Source organism: Hyperolius riggenbachi, chromosome 4 (assembly GCF_040937935.1).
Source record: "Hyperolius riggenbachi isolate aHypRig1 chromosome 4, aHypRig1.pri, whole genome shotgun sequence".
Classification (NCBI taxonomy): domain Eukaryota; kingdom Metazoa; phylum Chordata; class Amphibia; order Anura; family Hyperoliidae; genus Hyperolius; species Hyperolius riggenbachi.
This window is the reverse complement of record NC_090649.1, coordinates 288,709,694-288,730,710: the sequence shown is the minus strand read 5'-3', so window position 1 is coordinate 288,730,710 and position 21,017 is coordinate 288,709,694. Positions and strand designations below refer to the sequence as shown.

Here is a 21,017-nt window from a genome sequence, read left to right as displayed (position 1 = left end):
AGGGTTTATTTTTTTGCACTGTTCTGTGCCCCTTCTATGAGAATTTGCATCGCTGCTTGTCCAGACTGAATGTGGAGTTAGAGCAGTGACACAGAAATACATGAACCATCTTTGCAGTGCAGGGAAGAGTTGCAATCCCCAGCTGGATTTGTTATATTAACCACTTCCCGACCGCCTAACGCACAGAGGCGGCCGGGAAGTGTACCCCACAAGGACCAGCTCATGCCCAAAGGCGGCGGTCCTTGTAGGGGCATGGGCGGAGCGATCGCGTCATCAGTGACGCGATCCTCCGCCGGGAGTCGGAAGCCCGGCATTTTGTCTCCGCTCGCCGGCCACTTAGCAGCGCCGGCGAGCGGAGGAATCCGTGCATGGGGCCAATCAGAATGTATAAGGCACTTTGTTAGGTAAACAAAGTGCCTTATACGTGCTTCCTCCTCGCCTCGTGGTCTCATTGTTGCAGAGACCACCAGCGAAGAGGAAGCACTTTGTGAGTATACATTGACACTGCGTTTTTTGCCCTCAGCCTCCCTGATCACCCACCCCAGCCTTCCTACCCCCCCTGATCACCCCAGCAGACCCCTGCCCAGCACCCTTGCACCCCTATAAAACCCCCACCCCCCCACCTGCCACTAACTAGCGACGCTGTCCCTTAGTTTAGGTCCCTAACTGCCTCCTGGTCACCCCTGATCCCCCCCCTACCTTTAGATCACCCCCAGACCCCATCCCAGCCTACCCCCCTTTATACTGTATACATCTGTATACAGCTACCTTACCCCCTGATCCCCCTCTGATCACCTGTCTATCACCTGTCCATCACCCCTCAACACCCCCACCCATCAGAGCAGACCCTAACTGCCCCGCGGGGGTAACCGATCACCTGCCCAGGCCCTCGATTGCCCTCATACCCCCCTCCTGATTACATCCCCTGCTCTTTGTTTACATCTGTCCTCCCCAGCAATCACTAACTGAACTGCGATCAGTAACCCCCTGTGTCTGCCTCTCATCAGATCAGGACTCAGTCTGCCCCGTGCGGGCTCCTGATCAACCCCCCCCCCTCAAATCGCCCCCCCCCCCCCCCTAATTACCGTCCAAGTGCATTTTATTTGACTGTGCTTTGATTGTATCGATTGTGCTGCGCTTGTATTTGATTGTGCTGCGATTGTATTTGATTGTCCCGTGATCTGCTTGGATTGTCCCGTGATTGTTTGATTGCCTCTGAGACCCCACTTCCCGCCACACCCAACCCCACCCTCCCCCATCACCTTCCGAGTGCATCAGATTTGCTTGTGCTGTGAATGTATTCGATTGTGCTGTAATTGTATTTGATTGTCCCGTGATCGGCTTCGATTGCCCCGTGATTGTTTGATTGCCTCTGAGACCCCACTTCCTGCCACACCCAACCCCCCAACCCCCCCCCCCCCCCCCCCCCCCCACCACCTCCAACCACCACCTTCTGAGTGCATCAGATTTGCTTGTGCTGCGATTGTATTCGATTGTGCTGTAATTGTATTTGATTGTCCCGTGATCGGCTTCGATTGTCCCGTGATTGTTTGATTGCCTCTGAGACCCCACTTCCCGCCACACCCAACCCCACGCTCCCCCCCCCCACCACCTCCAACCACCACCTTCCGAGTGCATCAGATTTGCTTGTGCTGCGATTGTATTCGATTGTGCTGTAATTGTATTTGATTGTCCCGTGATCGGCTTCGATTGTCCCGTGATTGTTTGATTGCCTCTGAGACCCCACTTCCCGCCACACCCAACCCCACGCTCCCCCCCCCCCCCCCCCCACCACCTCCAACCACCACCTTCCGAGTGCATCAGATTTGCTTGTGCTGCGATTGTATTCGATTGTGCTGTAATTGTATTTGATTGTCCCGTGATCGGCTTCGATTGCCCCGTGATTGTTTGATTGCCTGAGACCCCACTTCCCGCCACACCCAACCCCACCCTCCCCCCCACCACTTCCAACCACCACCTTCCGAGTGCATCAGATTTGCTTGTGCTGTGATTGGAGTCGATTGTACTGTAATTGTATTTGATTGTCCCGTGATTGTTTGATTGCTTCTGAGACCCCACTTCCCACCAACCCCAATACCTCTCAAATACTCCCTTTTTGCTAGGTAGGTGCTCTTTTTTTCTGGGTAGTCTCGGAGGAAAACCCCATAAATTTAGCAATCCAAAATGGCAAGAAGGGGGCTTTCCGATGACGAGGTATACAGGTACATGGACCAGTCGGATGAGTTCTTTAGGGAAGAATCATCCGTCGAATCTTCCGGGTCCGAATTTAACCCTGTAGAAAACAGTGGTTCCCTGACCGAAAGTGATGACGAGGCTTTGGTCCCAGTTAGAGCCAGGCGTACCAGACCCCAAGTCGTTAGACCGCAGGTGGCGCAGGATCCGCCTCAAGGGCAGCAGGGTGGTGCTAGCGCTGTTGATAGTTTTCTTGGTGAGGCAGGCACCAGCAGCGCAGCATCTCCTAGACTTGGTACCAGTACTTCTGTAGACCCTGACGAAGTGGTGAGCGTCAGCATGGAAGTTGAAACTGGTACGGTGGCAAGTGCAGTAGTACCCCCGTCGCAGCCACCAAGAAGAAGACGGGCCCGTAGTACCCATAGACTCCCAGAGGTGCTGGCACAACCAGATTGGCAATCCCCTGATTCCGCCGCACCCGTAGTGCCCCCTTTCACCGCCCAGTCTGGAGTCCAGGTGGCGACAGCTCATCTAGGAACGGCCCTAGACTTTTTGCAGCTGTTCATCACCCAGGTTCTCTTGGACTTAATTGTGGTTGAGACCAACCGTAAAGCCACACAATTCATCACCGAGCACCCGGAGAGCATGTATGCCCAGCCTTTCCGGTGGAAACCAGTCCAAGTTTCCGACATTAAAATCTTTTTGGCCCTTATCCTTCACTTGGGACTAATGAAACAGAATGTACTGCGGTCGTATTGGTCTACGAACCCAGTAAATCATGTTCCCTTGTACCCTGCTACCATGTCCAAGACACGATTTGAGTCCACCCTGCGCTTCCAGCACTTCAACGACGACGAAACCTGTCATGAAAAGGGCCACCCTGCTTATGACCGGCTCCACAAAATTCGGCCCCTCATAGACCACCTGTCCTCAACATTTGCAGATGCTTATATCCCTGAACAGAACATCTGCGTAGACGAGTCCCTCTTACGCTTTACCGGGCGCCTTGGCATCAAACAGTACATCCCAAGCAAGCGCGCCCGGTATGGGGTGAAACTGTATAAGCTCTGTGAAAGGGCCACAGGCTATACATGTCGTTTTAGGGTCTATGAGGGAAAAGACTCAAAATTGGAGCCGGTCGGATGCCCTGACTACCTGGGGAGCAGTGGAAAGGTTGTGTGGGACTTGGTGTCACCCTTGTTCCGGAAGGGGTACCATCTTTTTGTGGGCAATTATTACACAAGTGTGGCCCTCTTTCAGCACTTAAAGTTAGAAGGAATCCGATGCTGTGGCACTGCACGGCCTAGTCGCCTGGGCTTCCCCCAACGGCTCGTTACCACCAGACTTGAACGGGGGCAGAGGGCCGCCTTGCGTACTGAAGACCTGCTCGCGGTGAAATGGAGGGACAAGAGGGACGTTTACTTTCTGTCCACCATTCACACAGACACGACAGTCCAAATTCAACGGGCAACTGCGGTCATTGAAAAGCCCCTTGTCGTCCACGAATATAATGTCAACATGGGAGGGGTGGACTTCAATGACCAGAGGTTAGCGCCCTATTTAGTTACCCGGAAAACAAGACGCTGGTATAAGAAAGTGTCTTTTTATCTGATTCAATTGGCAGTATACAACAGCTTTGTTCTCTACAGTAAGGCTGAGAGAACTGGATCTTTCCTTCAATTTCAGGAACAGATCATTCTGGACATCCTGTATCCAGGAGGTGTCAGGGTCCCCCCCCCCAGATGCAACTAGCCGATTGCATGGAAGGCATTACGCCTATCAGATTCCAAGTACCCCAGGTCAACGCATCCGAAGAAAACGTTGTTGTGTCTGCAGCAGTGCTAGAAGAAGGACTGACACCGTTTTTTATTGTCCCAAATGTCCTGACCACCCTGGCCTATGCGTAGGGGAGTGTTTTGAGAGGTACCACGAGCAGGTACACTATTAGAACCTAGGGAACTCCAGACACAGGAGTAGGCACACACTCAGTGGTCTTTCGCACATTGTCGCAGGCAGAGGAGAGGTAAGCTTGAAAACCAAACGGGTAAGCATAAAAGGCCTCGATTCATAAACAGCAGTGCGATAACAAAAATCTTGTCGGGAAAATACCGCACTCGGTATTTTCCCGGTCTGTGTGCTAATTCATAAAGATTTCCCCAGCTGCCCTTGGAGGTCGGTAAATTACCGCAGCCCATTGAGCAGTAGAGTAGAGCAGTGTCCCGATTCCCTCTTTGCCCTGCAGAAATGAATCACACAGACGGCTCTCTCTGGCTCTCCCACTGATGACTCAGACAGATGAGTCACACAGTCTTTCCCAGCCTGCAGAAATTACTCACACAGACGGCTCTTTCCACTGATGACTCCGACAGATGAGTCACACAGTCTTTCCCTGCCTGCTGAAATGATTCACACAGAGGGCTTTCTGGCTCTCTCCACAGATGAATCAAACAGACTTTCGGATCTCTGCACTTTGCATTAATCAGAGCAGTCAGAGGTGTCGGTAACTTGTTAAGACCTCACCAGAGGTGTCGGTAACTACCGCCAGGCTTACCGCATGTTGAAGGCTTTATGAATTGACATTTGCTGACAATTTACTGACATGTGTTGTCGGTAACTGCAGCCAAGTCGGTAATTTAGCTCCCTCGTCGGTAATGTCAGCTTTTCATGCGGTAACAGCCTTTATGAATTGACATTTTGCTAAGTGGTCGGTAAAGTCTGCTGTTTTCAGCATTACCGCATGAGGTAATGCTTTATGAATCGAGGCCAAAGTCGGAAGAAGGATCGGTTTCCATGCTTGATATTGCTGATCTGTCCTGGGTTGGCGATATAAGACGGCATGTTTGAATTTCCCTTGAGTGTGGACACCCCCGGTTTATATGTGATTTGGGCCTATGATGATGCTTTAATGCCACACAGAGTCATCTCTATTGGCAGGCATATTGCTGTATCCTACAGGCATAATGCTGTATACTAAAGTTCTGAGGCCCAGTCACATAAGTTGGTGGCTCACCCTGAGTGCAGGGTGGCACGGGGTGTCTCTCTCCTGAGGTTATCACTGCCATTGATGTGGATGAAGATCTGCCATTGATGAGGAGCAAGGTATGTTTGCCGTTCATTTTTCCTTTCAGCCCAGAGTGCATTACCCGTATACCCAATATAAGGAGTATAGCAGAAACTCCTAATACTGGCCATACATGTAATGATTGCAGAGACCCTAAAATGCCAGGACAGACTCCACAAATGACCCCATTTTGGAAAGAGGACACCTTAAAGTATTATGTGAGGTGCAAGGTGAGTTCATAGAAGATTTTAGTTTTTGTCACAAGTTAGCAGAATTTTTTTTTTTTTTTTTACAAAGTGTCATTTTCCGTTAACTTGTGACAAAAAATAAAATTTTCAATGACCTCACCATTCCCCTCATGGAATACCTTGTTGTGTATTCTTTCCAAAATGGGGTTATTTGTGGGGTTTGTTAACTGTCCTGGCAAGTGGGTGGGGTGCTAAATTTTGAGCACCCCTGTAAAGCCTAAAGGTACTCATTTGACTCTGGGCCCCTTAGCGCAGTTAGGGTGCATAAAAGTGCCACACATGTGGTATCGCCGTACTCGGGAGAAGTAGTACAATGTGTTTTGGGGTGCATTTTTACACATACCCATGCTGGGTGGGAGAAATACCTCTGTAAATGACAATCTTTTGATTTTATTTTTTGTCACAAGTTAGCGGAAAATGACACTTTGTGAAAAAAAACCTATAAAAATCAATTTCCGCTAACTTGTGACAAAAAATAAAATCTTCTATGAACTCACCGTACTTCTAACGGAATACCTTGGGGTGTCTTCTTTCTAAAATGGGGTCATTTGTGAGGTTCCTATACTGCCCTGGCATTTTAGGGGCCCTAAACCATGAGGAGTAGTCTTGAAACCAAATGTCGCAAAATGACCTGTGAAATCCTAAAGGTACTCATTGGACTTTGGGCCCCTTAGCGCAGTTAGGGGGCAAAAAAGTGCCACACATGTGGTATTGCCGTACTCGGGAGAAGTAGTACAATGTGTTTTGGGGTGTATTTTTACACATACCCATGCTGGGTGGGAGAAATAACTCTGTAAATGGACAATTGTGTGTAAAAAAATCAAAAGATTGTCATTTACAGAGGTATTTCTCCCACCCAGCATGGGTATGTGTAAAAATACACTCCAAAACACATTGTACTACTTCTCCCGAGTACGGCGATACCACATGTGTGGCACTTTTTTGCAGCCTAACTACGCTAAGGCGCCCAAAGTCCAATGAGTACCTTTAGGATTTCACAGGTCATTTTGAGAAATTTCGTTTCAAGACTACTCCTCATGGTTTAGGGCCCCTAAAATGCCAGGGCAGTATAGGAACCCCACAAATGACCCCATTTTAGAAAGAAGACACCCTAAGGTATTCCGTTAGTAGTACGGTGAGTTCATAGAAGATTTTATTTTTTTGTCACAAGTTAGCGGAAATTGATTTTTATAGGTTTTTTTCACAAAGTGTCATTTTCCGCTAACTTGTGACAAAAAATAAAATCTTCTATGAACTCACCGTACTTCTAACGGAATACCTTGGGGTGTCTTCTTTCTAAAATGGGGTCATTTGTGGGTTTCCTATACTGCCCTGGCATTTTAGGGGCCCTAAACCGTGAGGAGTAGTCTTGAAACAAAATTTCTCAAAATGACCTGTGAAATCATAATGGTGCTCATTGGACTTTGGGCCCCTTAGCGCAGTTAGGGTGCAAAAAAGTGCCACACATGTGGTATTGCCGTACTTGGGAGAAGTAGTATAATGTGTTTTGGGATGTATTTTTACACATACCCATGCTGAGTGGGAGAAAGATCTCTGTAAATGGACAATTGTGTGTAAAAAAAATTAAAAAATTGTCATTTACAGAGATATTTCTCCCACCCAGCATCGGTATGTGTAAAAATACACCCCAAAACACATTATACTACTTCTCCCGAGCACGGCAATACCACATGTGTGGCACTTTTTTGCAGCCTAACTGCGCTAAGGGGTCCAAAGTGCAATGAGCACCTCTAGGCTTTACAGGGGTGCTTACAATTAGGCACCCCCCAAAATGCCAGGACAGTAAACACACCCCACAAATGACCCCATTTTGGAAAGTAGACACTTCAAGGTATTCAGAGAGGGGCATGGTGAGTCCGTGGCAGATTTCATTTTTTTTTTTTTGTCGCAAGTTAGAAGAAATGGAAACTTTTCTTTTTTTTTTTTTTTTTTCTCACAAAGTGTCATTTTCCGCTTACTTGTGACAAATAATAATATCTTCTATGAACTCACTATGCCTCTCAGTGAATAGTTTGGGATGTCTTCTTTCCAAAATGGGGTCATTTGGGGGGTATTTATACTATCCTGGAATTCTAGCCCCTCATGAAACATGACAGGGGGTCAAAAAGTCATAGATGCTTGAAAATGGGAAAATTCACTTTTTGCACCATAGTTTGTAAACGCTATAACTTTTACCCAAACCAATAAATATACACTGAATGGGTTTTTTTTTTTATCAAAAACATGTTTGTCCACATTTTTCGTGCTGCATGTATACAGAAATTTTACTTTATTTGAAAAATGTCAGCACAGAAAGTTAAAAAAATCATTTTTTTGCCAAAATTCATGTCTTTTTTGATGAATATAATAAAAAGTAAAAATCGCAGGAGCCATCAAATAGCACCAAAAGAAAGCTTTATTAGTGACAAGAAAAGGAGCCAAAATTCATCTAGGTGGTAGGTTGTATGAGCGAGCAATATACCGTGAAAGCTGCAGTGGTCTGAATGGAAAAAAAGTGACCGGTCCTTAAAGAGGAGCTGTTAGGTATAAGGTCTCAGAGAAAATAAACACATATATCAGTAGCTAAAGATTGGCTGTACTTACATTACATATGCATTTCACTGTCCACGTTTGGATTTCACAGAATTTGTATATAGTATATGCAGAGATAGATGCTCCTGACAGCTCATGGCAGGCTCCATGTTTTTCTGTCAAATGTGTCGTCATGTCCTGCCTGCTTCCTGATCACAGATAAGCTCGTACTTGAACAACACAGTGTGCAGTGAATATTAATGAGCCATGTGGCTAGGAACAATAGCTGACTCCTGCAGTGTACTCTGCCCGGAGATTTATCAGTGCTCCGCGCTGGACTGATTACAAGCTGCTGTAACGTCTCATTAGCAGCCGAGGGGAGGGCCCCAGAATGCTTTGCAGTATAGTATGCGTCTTGCGTCCTCTTGGGTTTTAACAGCCTTGCTGATAAGCACACATCAAAGGTAACTGAGATTTTTATCTTCACTAATGGCTTTTGGGCTTCCTTCTAAACTGTTTAACACAGGAGAATAGAGGTTTAAATTAGCTTCTGCAGCCTGACAGTTACTCTTTAAGGGGGGTAAAGCCCTAGGTCCTCAAGTGGTTAAAGGGCCATTATGACAAAATGATTTTACGTAATTGAAAAATTCAATCATGTTTAAACACATAACATTTATGTTTAAAATTGTAATTGTTATCTATATTGATTTTGAAACTGTCATATTAAGCTTCTAAGGAACTTGCAAGTTATCATGTAACGGGAAGTCTAAATGGAACTCTCCTAATGCTGCTAAATATTTATATCTCCCTCTAAGGCTGTGGAAGCTACCATGCCCCTCACAACACATGAAGTGGCTGAGCCCCATACAGATGCATGCATTCTGACTTGGTGGGAAAAAAAACTATTGTAGATAAGCATGAGGAAAACTAATGAGATAAAAACTGCCATAATTCCACCAAACACTAGGTTTAAAAACTCCTGCCAAGACTTTAAAGTACCCCTGAACTGAGAGTGTTATGGAGACTGACATATGTATTACCTTTTTAATAATGTAGAGTGCCTGGCTATCCTGCTGAGTCTCTGTCTCTAAAGGTGGCCATACATCTAGCGATTTTACGACCTAACCAGTTCAATAATAATTTTATCAAATCTAATGAATACCAGTGCTGCAACAAGCACGCCCAATCGATGTTTTCGACCCAAAATTGGTTGTATATATTGGCCACTACATGGTGTCTCTCGGGGGAGACAGCGAAAGTGACTGGGAGTCAGTGCAGATGGACAGGTAAGATTTACAATGCATGTGCCTTGGGACACACACACACACACACACATTAACATTTGGAGGGTCGGCCAGGCGGCTGGAATCAGTGGCGTCGCAAGGCCGATTCCTGAGAGATTTCTTGCTGAAATAGACCAGGAAACAGCCTGCAGTGTATGGGTGGCCAACTCTGATCAGATTCGAACAGAGAGAGATCTGTCTCTTGGTTGATCTGCCCATACATCGCTAGATATATGTGCACCGTAATACTTTTAGCCATTGACTCTGAACAAGCATGCAGATCTGACTAAATCAGCTGCATGCTTGTATCAGGTGTGTGATTCAGACACTACTGCAGCCAAAGAGATCAGCAGTACTGCCAAGCAACTGGTATTGTTTAAGGTCTCTTTCACAGTGCGATGCTAAAGTCGCACGTTAGAAAAAGTTTTAACGTGGACTAACGCACAACAATATTAAGTCTGTGCAACATTCACAGTGCACACTTGCGTTTGTGTGTAACGTGTTGCATTATTAGATAGTGCTGCATGCTGTGCGTTTTACACGTTATTAACTGCGGTGGACTAATTGCATATGCTCAGTAATGACCTGAAAGCATACTTTTCATTGCCTGTATGCCTACTGTATGCGACGATAACAGGGCATAGAATTGCGTTTTGACATTTTTGGGACGTTGGGGGCGCATCAAATGGGCTGCAGCTCATAGCCCTGCCTCACACGGAAGCGCTCCCCGGGCAGCACAGGGGGGATTTGGAGTGGAAAGGACCCTCGTTCAGCCGCGGGATAGCGGCGTTTTAGCAGGGGCACACATGCCCCTGCTATATATAAGGGAAAAAGCCATTTTAATTATGGCTTCAGACTCTCTTTAAAATCTACTCAGCAGCACTGAAAAGGCTTGGTGTTTCTTTAACAGTTTCACAACATCAGAGCTTTGTTTTTTACACCCAAGTCTAATTTTTAGCTGCTTAGAAGCTAAGCTCCGCCCCATCTGTGCAAAAGCATAATGGGATTTTTGATGTTGCTGTTCTTGTTGCCTAGCAGCTGGGAGGGATGATCAGGACACACGACAGTTGGAACTGTGTCTCATGCTCCCTGTCACATCCTTTCAACCAACAAGATGGCTGCCCTCATGAAATCACAAACCTTTGCCTGTTCTTTTAAAACAGGGTGGGTAAGAGATTGTATTACCTATCTATTTTAATTAACATAACTAATGTAAATTAATGGCAGTATGTTTGTTTAGGTTGAAGTTCTTCTTTAAAGGATATCCGAAAGGATTAAAAAAAGTCCCCAGCCCCTAAAAGTTACGTGTATGCCTCACTGCAGCTCCGGTCTTTTCTCGGGGTCCACTGGTAGCATCTGCATACACACGCCCATGCATGCACAGAAGACGCCAACCCATCGGAAGTCATCGATGGGATGGCGTCTTCTAAGCATGCACGGGCGTGCGCCTACATCACCAGGAGCCTACTGTGCCTGTGGGTGCAGAAGACGCCGGCCCATCGGCGGTTGGCGATACTGTGGAGGCTGCCAGCAGGACCCCGGAGTAGACCAGAGATCTGTTCAGCAGATAAACTTCATCTGCTTGTCTTGTATAATGTTTGGGGGACTTGCAATGGGGTTAACTGGGATTGTACCTAGGTGGTAGAAGGTTAATCTTGTTATTAACATTCTGTTTAGTTATGTTTTAGTAATATAACTAGTAAAGACATCTTGCAACAATGATTATAATGTATCAGTTTGTATTACAGAAATAGTATATGTGTAAGTACATGTATACAAGGGGATGAGTGGCTCTTGCAAGTTGACAGGGACAATCCAAGCATGTAGCATGAGAGTCTCATACATGAAAAACACATGGGTAGTAGTGATCGATCTGATGGCAAATCGAGCAGTGTATGGCCACCTTTAGCTGGTTAGATAGATAATTCCAACATGTTGGAAATTATCTATCTGGCAGGTAAATCTTACAGAAAGTCATAAGGTGTGTACAAACGCACTACTAAAGAGAACGACGGGCCCGTCAGACCCTCCTGCTGGGCGGTCGTTCTTCCGACAGTAGTGCATGTGTACACGCTCTCTGCAGACTGATAAAGCTGTTTCTGAACGATCCGCTCAGCGGATCGTTCAGAAACAGCCTTATCAGTCTGCAGATAGACGGTACACACGCACTACTGTCGGGAGAACGACTGCCCAGCAGGAGGGTCTGACGGACCCGTCGTTCTCTTTAGTAGTGCGTTTGTACGCACCTTTACAGAAAATTGTATGGTGTGTACTAGGCATTAGTCTAATAGCAACCAGTGTATGACGGCTGGGGTGGGGCACACTTTGGTGTGTCAGCCTTGGGTGCTGGAGGACCTTGTCCCAGCTCTGGGTCACAAAATATCATAAAAATGACATGCGTGGACAGCACCCATAAATATTACCGCGCATAAGGCACAGTATGTACACGCCACTGACGTCTAAAGATGTTTTGGTACAAGATGTCTTCTGGCTGCCACGGACATATATAGACATTTTTGTGTCCCCATATTATTGTGCCATGGACATTTAGTATAAAGTCTGGGCTTAGATACAGACTTTCTATTTTGTACATGTAGATTTGGTCAAGACATTTAATAATAACAATTCAAACATCGCTGGAACTGGTGTGTGGTTTCTTTAAACATTTGCTGGCAGTCTAAGGGTTAACTCACGTTATATACATGACATGTATATTGTTTGTATTACATGCTATTATACATGCTATTTGCATAATGCACATTACACAAGATTTGTACACCTTGTATATACAGCAAGTTACGAAAAATGCGTAACATGCATTATATAGTTGAGTAACGCCCAGTAAAATCTTCAATCTGCGGGTGTAAATTTTACTTATATTTAGTGCATACACCCCACTGTGTGCTGCAACCAGTGTTTTATTTATGAATATATATATATATAGATTTTCTGTCAAAGATGCTGTCTGAGGCTACATTCAGATCAGGGTCAGTACTTCCATAGGGTCAAATTTGACTATTGCCTAGGAAACCAAGCTCCTTAGGTCCCACACAAGTCAGGGACTGTAGTGGTCACAAGTTTACTTCAATACAGTATTAATGTAAGGGCCCCCATATTCATTTTTGCACAGGGCCCCTTTTTGTCTAAAACCGTCCCTGGTTCAGATGGGAATCCAACCAGAACGTTAACAAAAATAGTTTTACCAGTGTATTTGTCTGTGTTTGGTGAAGTATTTGACTGGCAGTAACTCAATTTCACCGGATACTTGGCAGTTATTTTTGGCACAAACTTTCAGCTTGACGTGATCAATGAAAACCTTCAAGGAATTGTGGGAAATAGAACTGGCATTGTGGACATCAACTCCGACTCTTCAATTTATTGTACTCGTGACTCCAACTCTTCTGTTTTTAATATACTAATGTATTTTCCATGTTTGTTGAAAAAGTGCAGTGTGCAAGACATTTCATCACTGCCAAAACTCAGCAATTTTAAAGGGGTTCTGTGGACTTTAAAAAGTGTCACTTACCTGGGGCTTCTACCGGCCCCCTGCAGCTATCAAGTCTCACACCATCACTGCAGCCCCCTCCGTTCCTCACCGTGGGTCACCTGCCAATTCTAACCAGACGAATAGCACTGCGGCTGCACGGCTGTGGGGAGCTTACTGCGCAGGCATAGAACAAGAAAACTTTGTACTGTGCCTGTGCAGTAAGCTCCCAGAGACGTGAGTGGGAGCGAGGACGCGTGCGGCCACGGCCATACAGCCTCAGTGCTATACATCTAGTCAGATGAATAATTGGCAGGTGACCCGCGGCGAGGAACGGAGGGGGCTTCAGTGACGGCGTGGGACTTGATAGCTGCAGAGGGCTGGTAGTAACCCCAGGTAAGTGACACTTTTTGTTTTTTTTTAAAGGCCATTCTTGCTTGCTGGTGGTTTAAAAGTCATTATATTCACAAGTTGTGAAAATATCACATAGGAGAAAACTTAGAAGAAAATATTAATTGCATATGGCCCATGGTTTCATCTTTACTTTGTTTAAAAAAAAAAATCAGATGCCTGTCCATGTGAGTGGTAATATCGCATCCCATTAAGTGACTGGCAATATTCTGGGGCCCTCTGTCTTTGTACATTTATCCAGCATGTAGTTTAGCTCTCCAATTCAATCGTGCACCCAAACAAGACTCAATGACCAACTCAAAATTGGATTCTTCAGTGCAACTATATGTGCTGTTGCAGTACTTTGGGTATGGAAAACGGTCTAGGAAGGGAGCTCTATATAGTGCATTAGATTCAATGGTTATTTACTGCCAAATATGCTTATCGATCGGTAAAGGACTTGGTCCTCCTCCGGTCAGCGTGCAGGCTCTTTCTCTAACGCTGTAGCCAGCAATGCGGGTGTCTGGATGGAAGAACTAAGGGCTTGCAATGGTGTGGGTCCTAGCTCTCAGAGGCACGCAGGATCTAGGCCCGCCCACCTCATTGCAATCCTTTATTCTTGACACCCGTGCCTGCTTGCTGGCTTGTGGAGGATCCATACCTTTTCCAATTGATAAGCGCACTTGTTTTTTTTTATCTTATAAGTGCAATATTTGTTTTTAGCAGTTAATAAACATCAGATCTAATACACTTTATAGCGCTCCTGTTTCCTTCCTAGAACATAGACAGAGGCCATGCTTATGTATGTTATTTTTTTTTATTTATTGATTAACTGGTTAGCTTTATTTTCACCCTTCAATCCCCTTACTGGTTTATTATGTGTCCTAATTGGTTATATGTCCCTATTGGATCTGTAGGGATTGCTGTGTATGCATGAGGAAGGGTTAGAGGGTTAAGGATGTATATACACTCACCTAAAGTATTATTAGGAACACCATATCAATACAGTGTTTGACCCCCTTTCGCCTTCAGAACTGCCTTAATTCTACGTAGCATTGATTCAACAAGGTGCTGAAAGCATTCTTTAGTAATGTTGGCCAATTTTGATAGGATAGCATCTTGCAGTTGATGGAGATTTGCGGGATGCACATCCAGGGCACGAAGCTCCGTTCCATCACATCCCAAAGATGCTCTATTGGGTTGAGATCTGGTCATTGTGGGGGCCATTTTAGTACAGTGAACTCATTGTTATGTTAACTTCCTTAGCGGTAACCCCGTGCTGGACACGGGGTAAGCCGCCACGGAGGATTCCTCAGGCCCTGCTGGGCCTACTTGCATAATTTTTTTTTCAAACACGCAGCTAGCACTTTGCTAGCTGCGTGTTTGTTGTGATCGCCGCTGCCGTGCGCCGCTACCCGCCGCGGAACAGGGCCCCTCCCCACATACCTCTTGCGCAGCCTGGCCAATCCCTACCAGGCTGCTCTATGGGGTGGATCGGGACTCCCTGTGACGTCACGATGTCGATGACGTCACTCCGTTTGTAGCCATAGCGACGGGGGAAGCCCTCAAGGAAATCCCATTCAGAACCAGATTTCCTTATGGGCAAGCGGCGGCGGCGGCAATCAGACGCTACGGGGGGACGCCGCAGGGAGGGGGGAAGCATGGCTAGGCTAACTACATGCTAAAAAAAAAATAAAGTGAAAAAAAAGTCCCGCGGCCGAGCAGCCGTGCGAATCATACCGCCAGGAAGGTTAAGGAAACCAATTTGAAATGATTCGAGTTTTTTGACATGATGCATTGTCCTGCTGGAAGTAGCCATCAGAGGATGGGTACATGGTGGTCATGAAGGGATGGACATGGTAAGAAACAATGCTCAGGTAGCACGTGGCATTTAAACGATGCCCAATTGGCACTAAGGGGCCTAAAGTGTGCCAAGAAAACATCCCCCACACCATTACACCACCATCAGCCTGCACAGTGGTAACAAGGCATGATGGATCCATGTTCACCATCTGTTTATGCCAAATTCTGACTCTCTATCGAGACTCATCAGACCAGGCAACATTTTTCCAGTCTTCAACTGTCCAATTTTGGTGAGCTTGTGCAAATTGTAGCCTCTTTTTTCCAATTTGTAGTGGAGATGAGTGGTACCTGGTGAGGTCTTCTGCTGTTGTAGCCCATCCGCCTCAAGGTTGTGCATGTTGTGGCTTCACAAATGCTTTGCTGCATACCTCGGTTGTAATGAGTGGTTATTTCAGTCAACGTTGCTCTTCTATCAGCTTGAATCAGTCGGCCCATTCTCCTCTGACCTCTAGCATCAACAAGGCATTTTCGCCCACAGGACTGCCGCATACTGGATGTTTTTCCCTTTTCACACCATTCTTTGTAAACCCTAGAAATGGTTGTGCGTGAAAATCCCAGTAACTGAGCAGCTTGTGAATTACTCAGACCGACCCGTCTGGCACCAACAACCATGCCACGCTCAAAATTGCTTAAATCACCTTTCTATCCCATTCTGACATTCAGTTTGGAGTTCAGGGGATTGTCTTGATCAGGACCACACCCTTAAATGCATTGAAGCAACTGCCATGTGATTGGTTGATTAGATAATTGCATTAATGAGAAATTGAACAGGTGTTCCTAATAATCGTTTAGGTGAGTGTAATTTTACCCAGGTGGTAGTTACGTTTTATTTAAACATTTTGCAATTAACTACTCCCACTGGGGCACACGAATATCTCCATTTGCCTCTGCCTCTCCAAGTGGAAAAAAGGGATTAAACGTGTACAAAAAAGGAATAATAAAAAGTGAGGGTGAATATTCCCCAGAACCATTTTTTTACATCAGTATACAATGACTGAATACACTTTGAATGGTTACTTTAGGTATTTTCGCATATTACATAAAAGTGGTGAGATTGAACAATCAAGATTGTTTCACTAGTGGGCCCCTTTAGAGGTAGGATATGCAGGTACAGGGTGAATGTTTCTGTTTGTTTTGTATATAAGCAGGGATCACACCTGCCCTATCCACCTGCATTTCTCCCACAATGCAGAAATACATTTGCACACAGTCCAATGCCATTCAATGTGGCCCATTCTGCAGCTCACGTTTTGCATGTTTTCTGCTTGAAGTTACATTTTTTTTTTTAGTTACCGAAGACCATGTTTATTTTATTCTTATTAAATCAGTCTGATCTTAGTGAAACACTAAATCTTACCTAGAATGAATATCTTAACCCTTTCCAATCCATTACTTGTTTTTTCCACTATGGGGACGGGATGTCTGTGTGCTGCTGCTGTAGGCGCCAGGCAGCCTGGTCATCAGTGGGGGCAGAGCCAGCTCACGCATTGTAGCACCTCTTCCCTCTGCACGCATGCCAGCGTAATAAAGTATATGTCCAACACTTTGATCTAAATAACCTGATGCCGTGCTGGGCTAGATCCAGTATTGGTGTGGCTAGCCTAAATAGGCTGGTGGTGATCAATCTGTTTTCGTCCGACACTTGGATCATGGCTGACACCATGCCGGTCTAGACCGGGCAACGGTGTCCCTAGTGGCATGTTTTTCAGTGCTAGACTTTGAAGCTGGGCAGAAAATTGCCATTTTTGGACAGTCTGATACAGAATCTGAAAGGGTTAAATATTCATCTGGCTAGTGATGTACACTACAGTAAAATAAACTGTGAATAATTCTACTGATGCTACATTATATTGTACACCTCTTATTTATTTTTAGGGGCTGTCATATGATCTGCAGCTGTGGATGAAAACGTGTTCTTGGTAGACAATGGCGAGTTTTTCAGCTGAAGATGAGATCTCGCTGCAGGCAATGGTTAAACAGCTGCTACAAAGTGTAAAGGAAAAACTGGCTACTGCACCGTCTGCTGAATGTGCTGAGGAAATCTTGCTGCACCTTGAGGAGACTGATGAGCACTTTCACAAGTAATACCTTTGTTTATCAATTTTTGTGTATCATTGTAGTGTTTTTGTGGGTCTGTCTCTGCTTAAAGGATATCCTTGCTTCGTAGAATTTTTTTTTTAAAACAGTTGAAGGATGAATACACGTAGGTCCATCTTAACATCAGTCAAGGTCTTGTGCAGAAATAGTACATAGCATTTATATTGTTAACTTTATGTTTACACTAAAACTGTTTAGAATGAAAAGCATGCAATCTTTCTACAAACAAATGAATTGTATATAGGGAAGTAGTAGTGGTGAAAATATACTGTGGTAAACATGTCTGATTAAAGGAAACCTAAAGTTAAAGGTATAGAGAGGCTGCCTTCTTCATTCCCTTATACACAGTGCCAGTTGCCTGGCTGTCATGTTCAGCTTTTGGATTTGGTTGTTTTTGAGTCGCATACTGCCAGTGGAGTCAGACCAGAGTCAAAGCATCAGATCTGCATGCTCATTCTGGGCCAGTGACTTATAGTATTAGGCAGAGCATCAGCACAGAAGTCAGGCAATGGACATTGTTTATTAGAGAATGAACTCTACTGAGTTCTGGCATGATGTTGTCATCATGCCAAGTCAGGGCATGTGGCAGAAGAGGCCCGCTACAGTGCAAGCGTGGGAGTACTGCAATCATCACTGGAAGGTAGAAAGGTAAGATACCCATCATGTTTTTGACTGACAATCTCTGCATGGGGAAAGGAGTGTGAACAACTAGACCAGAGATTCCAATTAAGTGGCAAAGCATGATGCCACTATAAGGGGGCTCAGTACACAGACCACCATAAGGGGGAAGATCACTGGAGCCACAGCATAGGGGCCACTAGAACGGGTGCACAGCATAGGTGCAACAATAAGGGGGCATATGAAAGAGCTATTAGGGGACACTGTAGGTGGTGCTATAAATAGCAGGTGACTACACTGTATATGGATACCTTATAATCAGAGAAAGTTTAGTGGGGGCACTAAACAGAGACATGGAGAATGGGAATGTGTAATATGGGCACCATAATAGAGGGGATGCAATGGTAAGAGACATTAGGCTATTATTATGTGACAACGGTTTATCAACTTACTAAAACTAGGCCCACTTTTGAGATAATGCACCTTGCCTAACAAAATAAGCAATTACCCTCCGTTATCCTGTCCCTCTTCTCTGCCATTACCATTGTTACAATTAAAAGGAAAAAAGTACACAATGCATCAAAAATATACATTTACCTCAAAGTCAAATATCTCACCATACCAGCAGTATAATTAAAAGGACAACTGAAGCGAGAGGGATATGGAAGCTGCCATATTTATTTATTTTGTAAGCGATACCGGTAGCCTGGCTGTCCTGCTGATCCTCTGCCTCTAATACTTTCAGCCATAGATCCTGAACAAGCATGCAGCAGATCAGGTGTTTCTGACATTATTGTCAGATCTGGCAATATTAACTGCATGCTTGTTTCTAGTGTTATGCAGATACTACTGCAGCCAAATCGATCAGTAGGGCTACCAGGCAACTGGTATTGTTTGAAAGGAAATAAATATGGCTGCCTCCATATCCCTCGCGCTTCAGTTGTCATTTAAGTATTTTAATAAATAGTGGTGGTGAGGAGCACACAACACCACAAGGAGCATCAAAATACTGCAGCTGCAGTTCTCCCTGAGGAGGATGGTGGTTCCCATACGGTGGGAGGGGGGATACAGAAAAGCAGTAATCAATTAATGCCGATCACCTCCACCAATAGCTCACTCTATTATGAAGTTTTATTTTTATATACTTTCATATATAGGTGCTTGGGTCCCTTTAACATCCATCATTGAGTGACAAATATTAGTTGTTAACAGTGCAAGCTAATTAAAGTTCTACTGACAGAAAGGCTGACAGGGCTTTCCATTTGTGTACAATGATGATCGTCTTGTGTCTGTTTACAGTAAAATAAGTAAAACAGTATGTTGGTTTTGGTAATCTTATGCTAGGTACACACCATACCATTTTCTGTTAGATTTTCTCTTAGATTTACCTGCCAGATAGCTTTTTTCCATGTTGCAGCTAAATCTAACAGAAAATTGTATGGTGTGTACCTAGCATAAGACTGCTCTAAGTTTGGCAGTTATTTATTTTATTATTCAGGGGCCATCTGTTCAGATTAATGCAATTAATTTTGCCACTTGCACATCATCAGAAAACATCAGCATCTTAAAGCTGGATTAACTTCCCATAGTAAATTGAAGCACCTATTTTTAGGTACAGTACATAAAAGGTCATTTTAAATGACCCCCCCCCCCCCCCCAAAAAAAAAAAAGTTTAGTTTTTTTACCTGAGACCAGTACAACTGTGTTCTACTCTTGCAGACAGCAATACAAATCAAAGGGGTGTGAACTAAATAGCAGCACAACTCCATACATAGGCCTAGTCAATAAAAACATGTGGGAACTGCACATATTAATTCAATGTAAACATATGAAGCCTACACGTAGAAATAATTTAACTGCAGTAGTGTTTGTGGATCACTAGATGGCAGCCATGTATTCACTTTCCCAATGTTATACAGGCTCAATCCATCATGAAGAGATTAAAAAATTGTATCCATTGGAATAAATACAAACGTTTGCTTGAAGGGCACAGCACCTTAGGATGTTACATTGGAGAAACATCACTAGAATTACAAAACCTAATGAATCTGCACATCTTCTAAGCAGGTCATTCTGTCTTCAAAGCAGGCCACTGCGTTGAAGAGCTGAATGTCTGGATTCTAAAGGGGGATTTCAGAGCACACAGCAAAGAAAGATGTTTGAACTCGGAATGATAATCTTTTTCTACATGGAAAAATGGACCCTAGTTATTCAAATCACTGTCAGATGTTTGCCTTAACCACTCTGGTTCCTACTATGTATTCCATTACCAAGTCCATTCTCAGTGCTTGTATATGCCTATCTTTTATGTATGACTACTTATTTATATCAGCATCCTTACATTGAGTAGTAGAAAATCCTTGCATCAAAGAAACTCCACCCATCATTATATGGTGGTATGAGTGAAGGTGTGTGCAGGTAATTAAGTGATATTAAAAATCATGGTGCATGAAGCGTTCATGTTGTGCTGCTTTGCTCTCTTACAACTGCCGCACTGCTTGTGCCCATGGCTTTCTGTAGAGGCATCTAATGTTGTGTACACATGGGTGCTGCAGGAATTTGGGTGCTAAACATTACCAATATTCTACTATGTATCAGTGAGTAATTCCGATAGTAAAATATCTGTAATCTTTACCGATATCTCACATGAGCCCTTCCACTGATGCCTATCCCTAAAGACACTCTCCCCCTGCTGATGCCTAACCTTATCTATTGGGTAACACGGGCGCTCCACCCAGGCACCGCCATAGGCCATATGTTAAAAGCCTCGGTCATTACAGGTAATTTGTGCACCAAGTGCCTGTTCTTGTAGCCACAGTTTGTATAGCTGGAAAGTAAAACAAAGACCTTGTGGGAGGTGACCATGCACCTTCATTCTATGTTATCAAATGATGATAAGCGGAGGCATGCTTTAAATGGAAGAATTTATTCTTACTCACATTTCTGTCCAGACTAATGTCGGCAAAGGCCTTTCAGTTGAGATCGTTTTATAATATATCAATAAAACGGTTACATCTTTGTGACATCAGACTGAATTGTTTTTAACTATTGATTAAATGTAATTTTTTTCAAGCAACATTAGTTTTATCAAATGGTAGAGCTGGAAAAATGTGATAACTGAATAGATTTGATTTCAAAATTGTATTTAAAAAAAGCTTATTGGGTTTTAAAAAAATAGATCCAGCGGCTTCCCACGTGCGCCTCTCAACCACTGATCCAGCTGTGGGACCCTCAGAAGTTTGTGAGTA

The 21,017-nt window shown here is 44.5% G+C and overlaps 1 protein-coding gene across 7 annotated transcripts in view; it reads left to right on the top strand.

Moving 5' to 3' along the window:
• The window catches only part of TBC1D32 (TBC1 domain family member 32), a 478,427-nt gene that overhangs the window by 17,831 nt on the left and 439,579 nt on the right, over positions 1-21,017 (top strand). For 6 of the 7 annotated variants that reach the window (XM_068231378.1, XM_068231377.1, XM_068231379.1 and 3 more), the window contains exon 2: positions 16,930-17,135. In XM_068231378.1, the coding sequence (XP_068087479.1) occupies positions 16,981-17,135 (155 nt within the window). In that variant the 5' untranslated portion in view covers positions 16,930-16,980. Of the gene's footprint in view, positions 1-5,111; positions 5,293-16,929; positions 17,136-21,017 lie in introns of those variants that run through there. The other variant, XM_068231376.1, reaches the window with a different exon arrangement.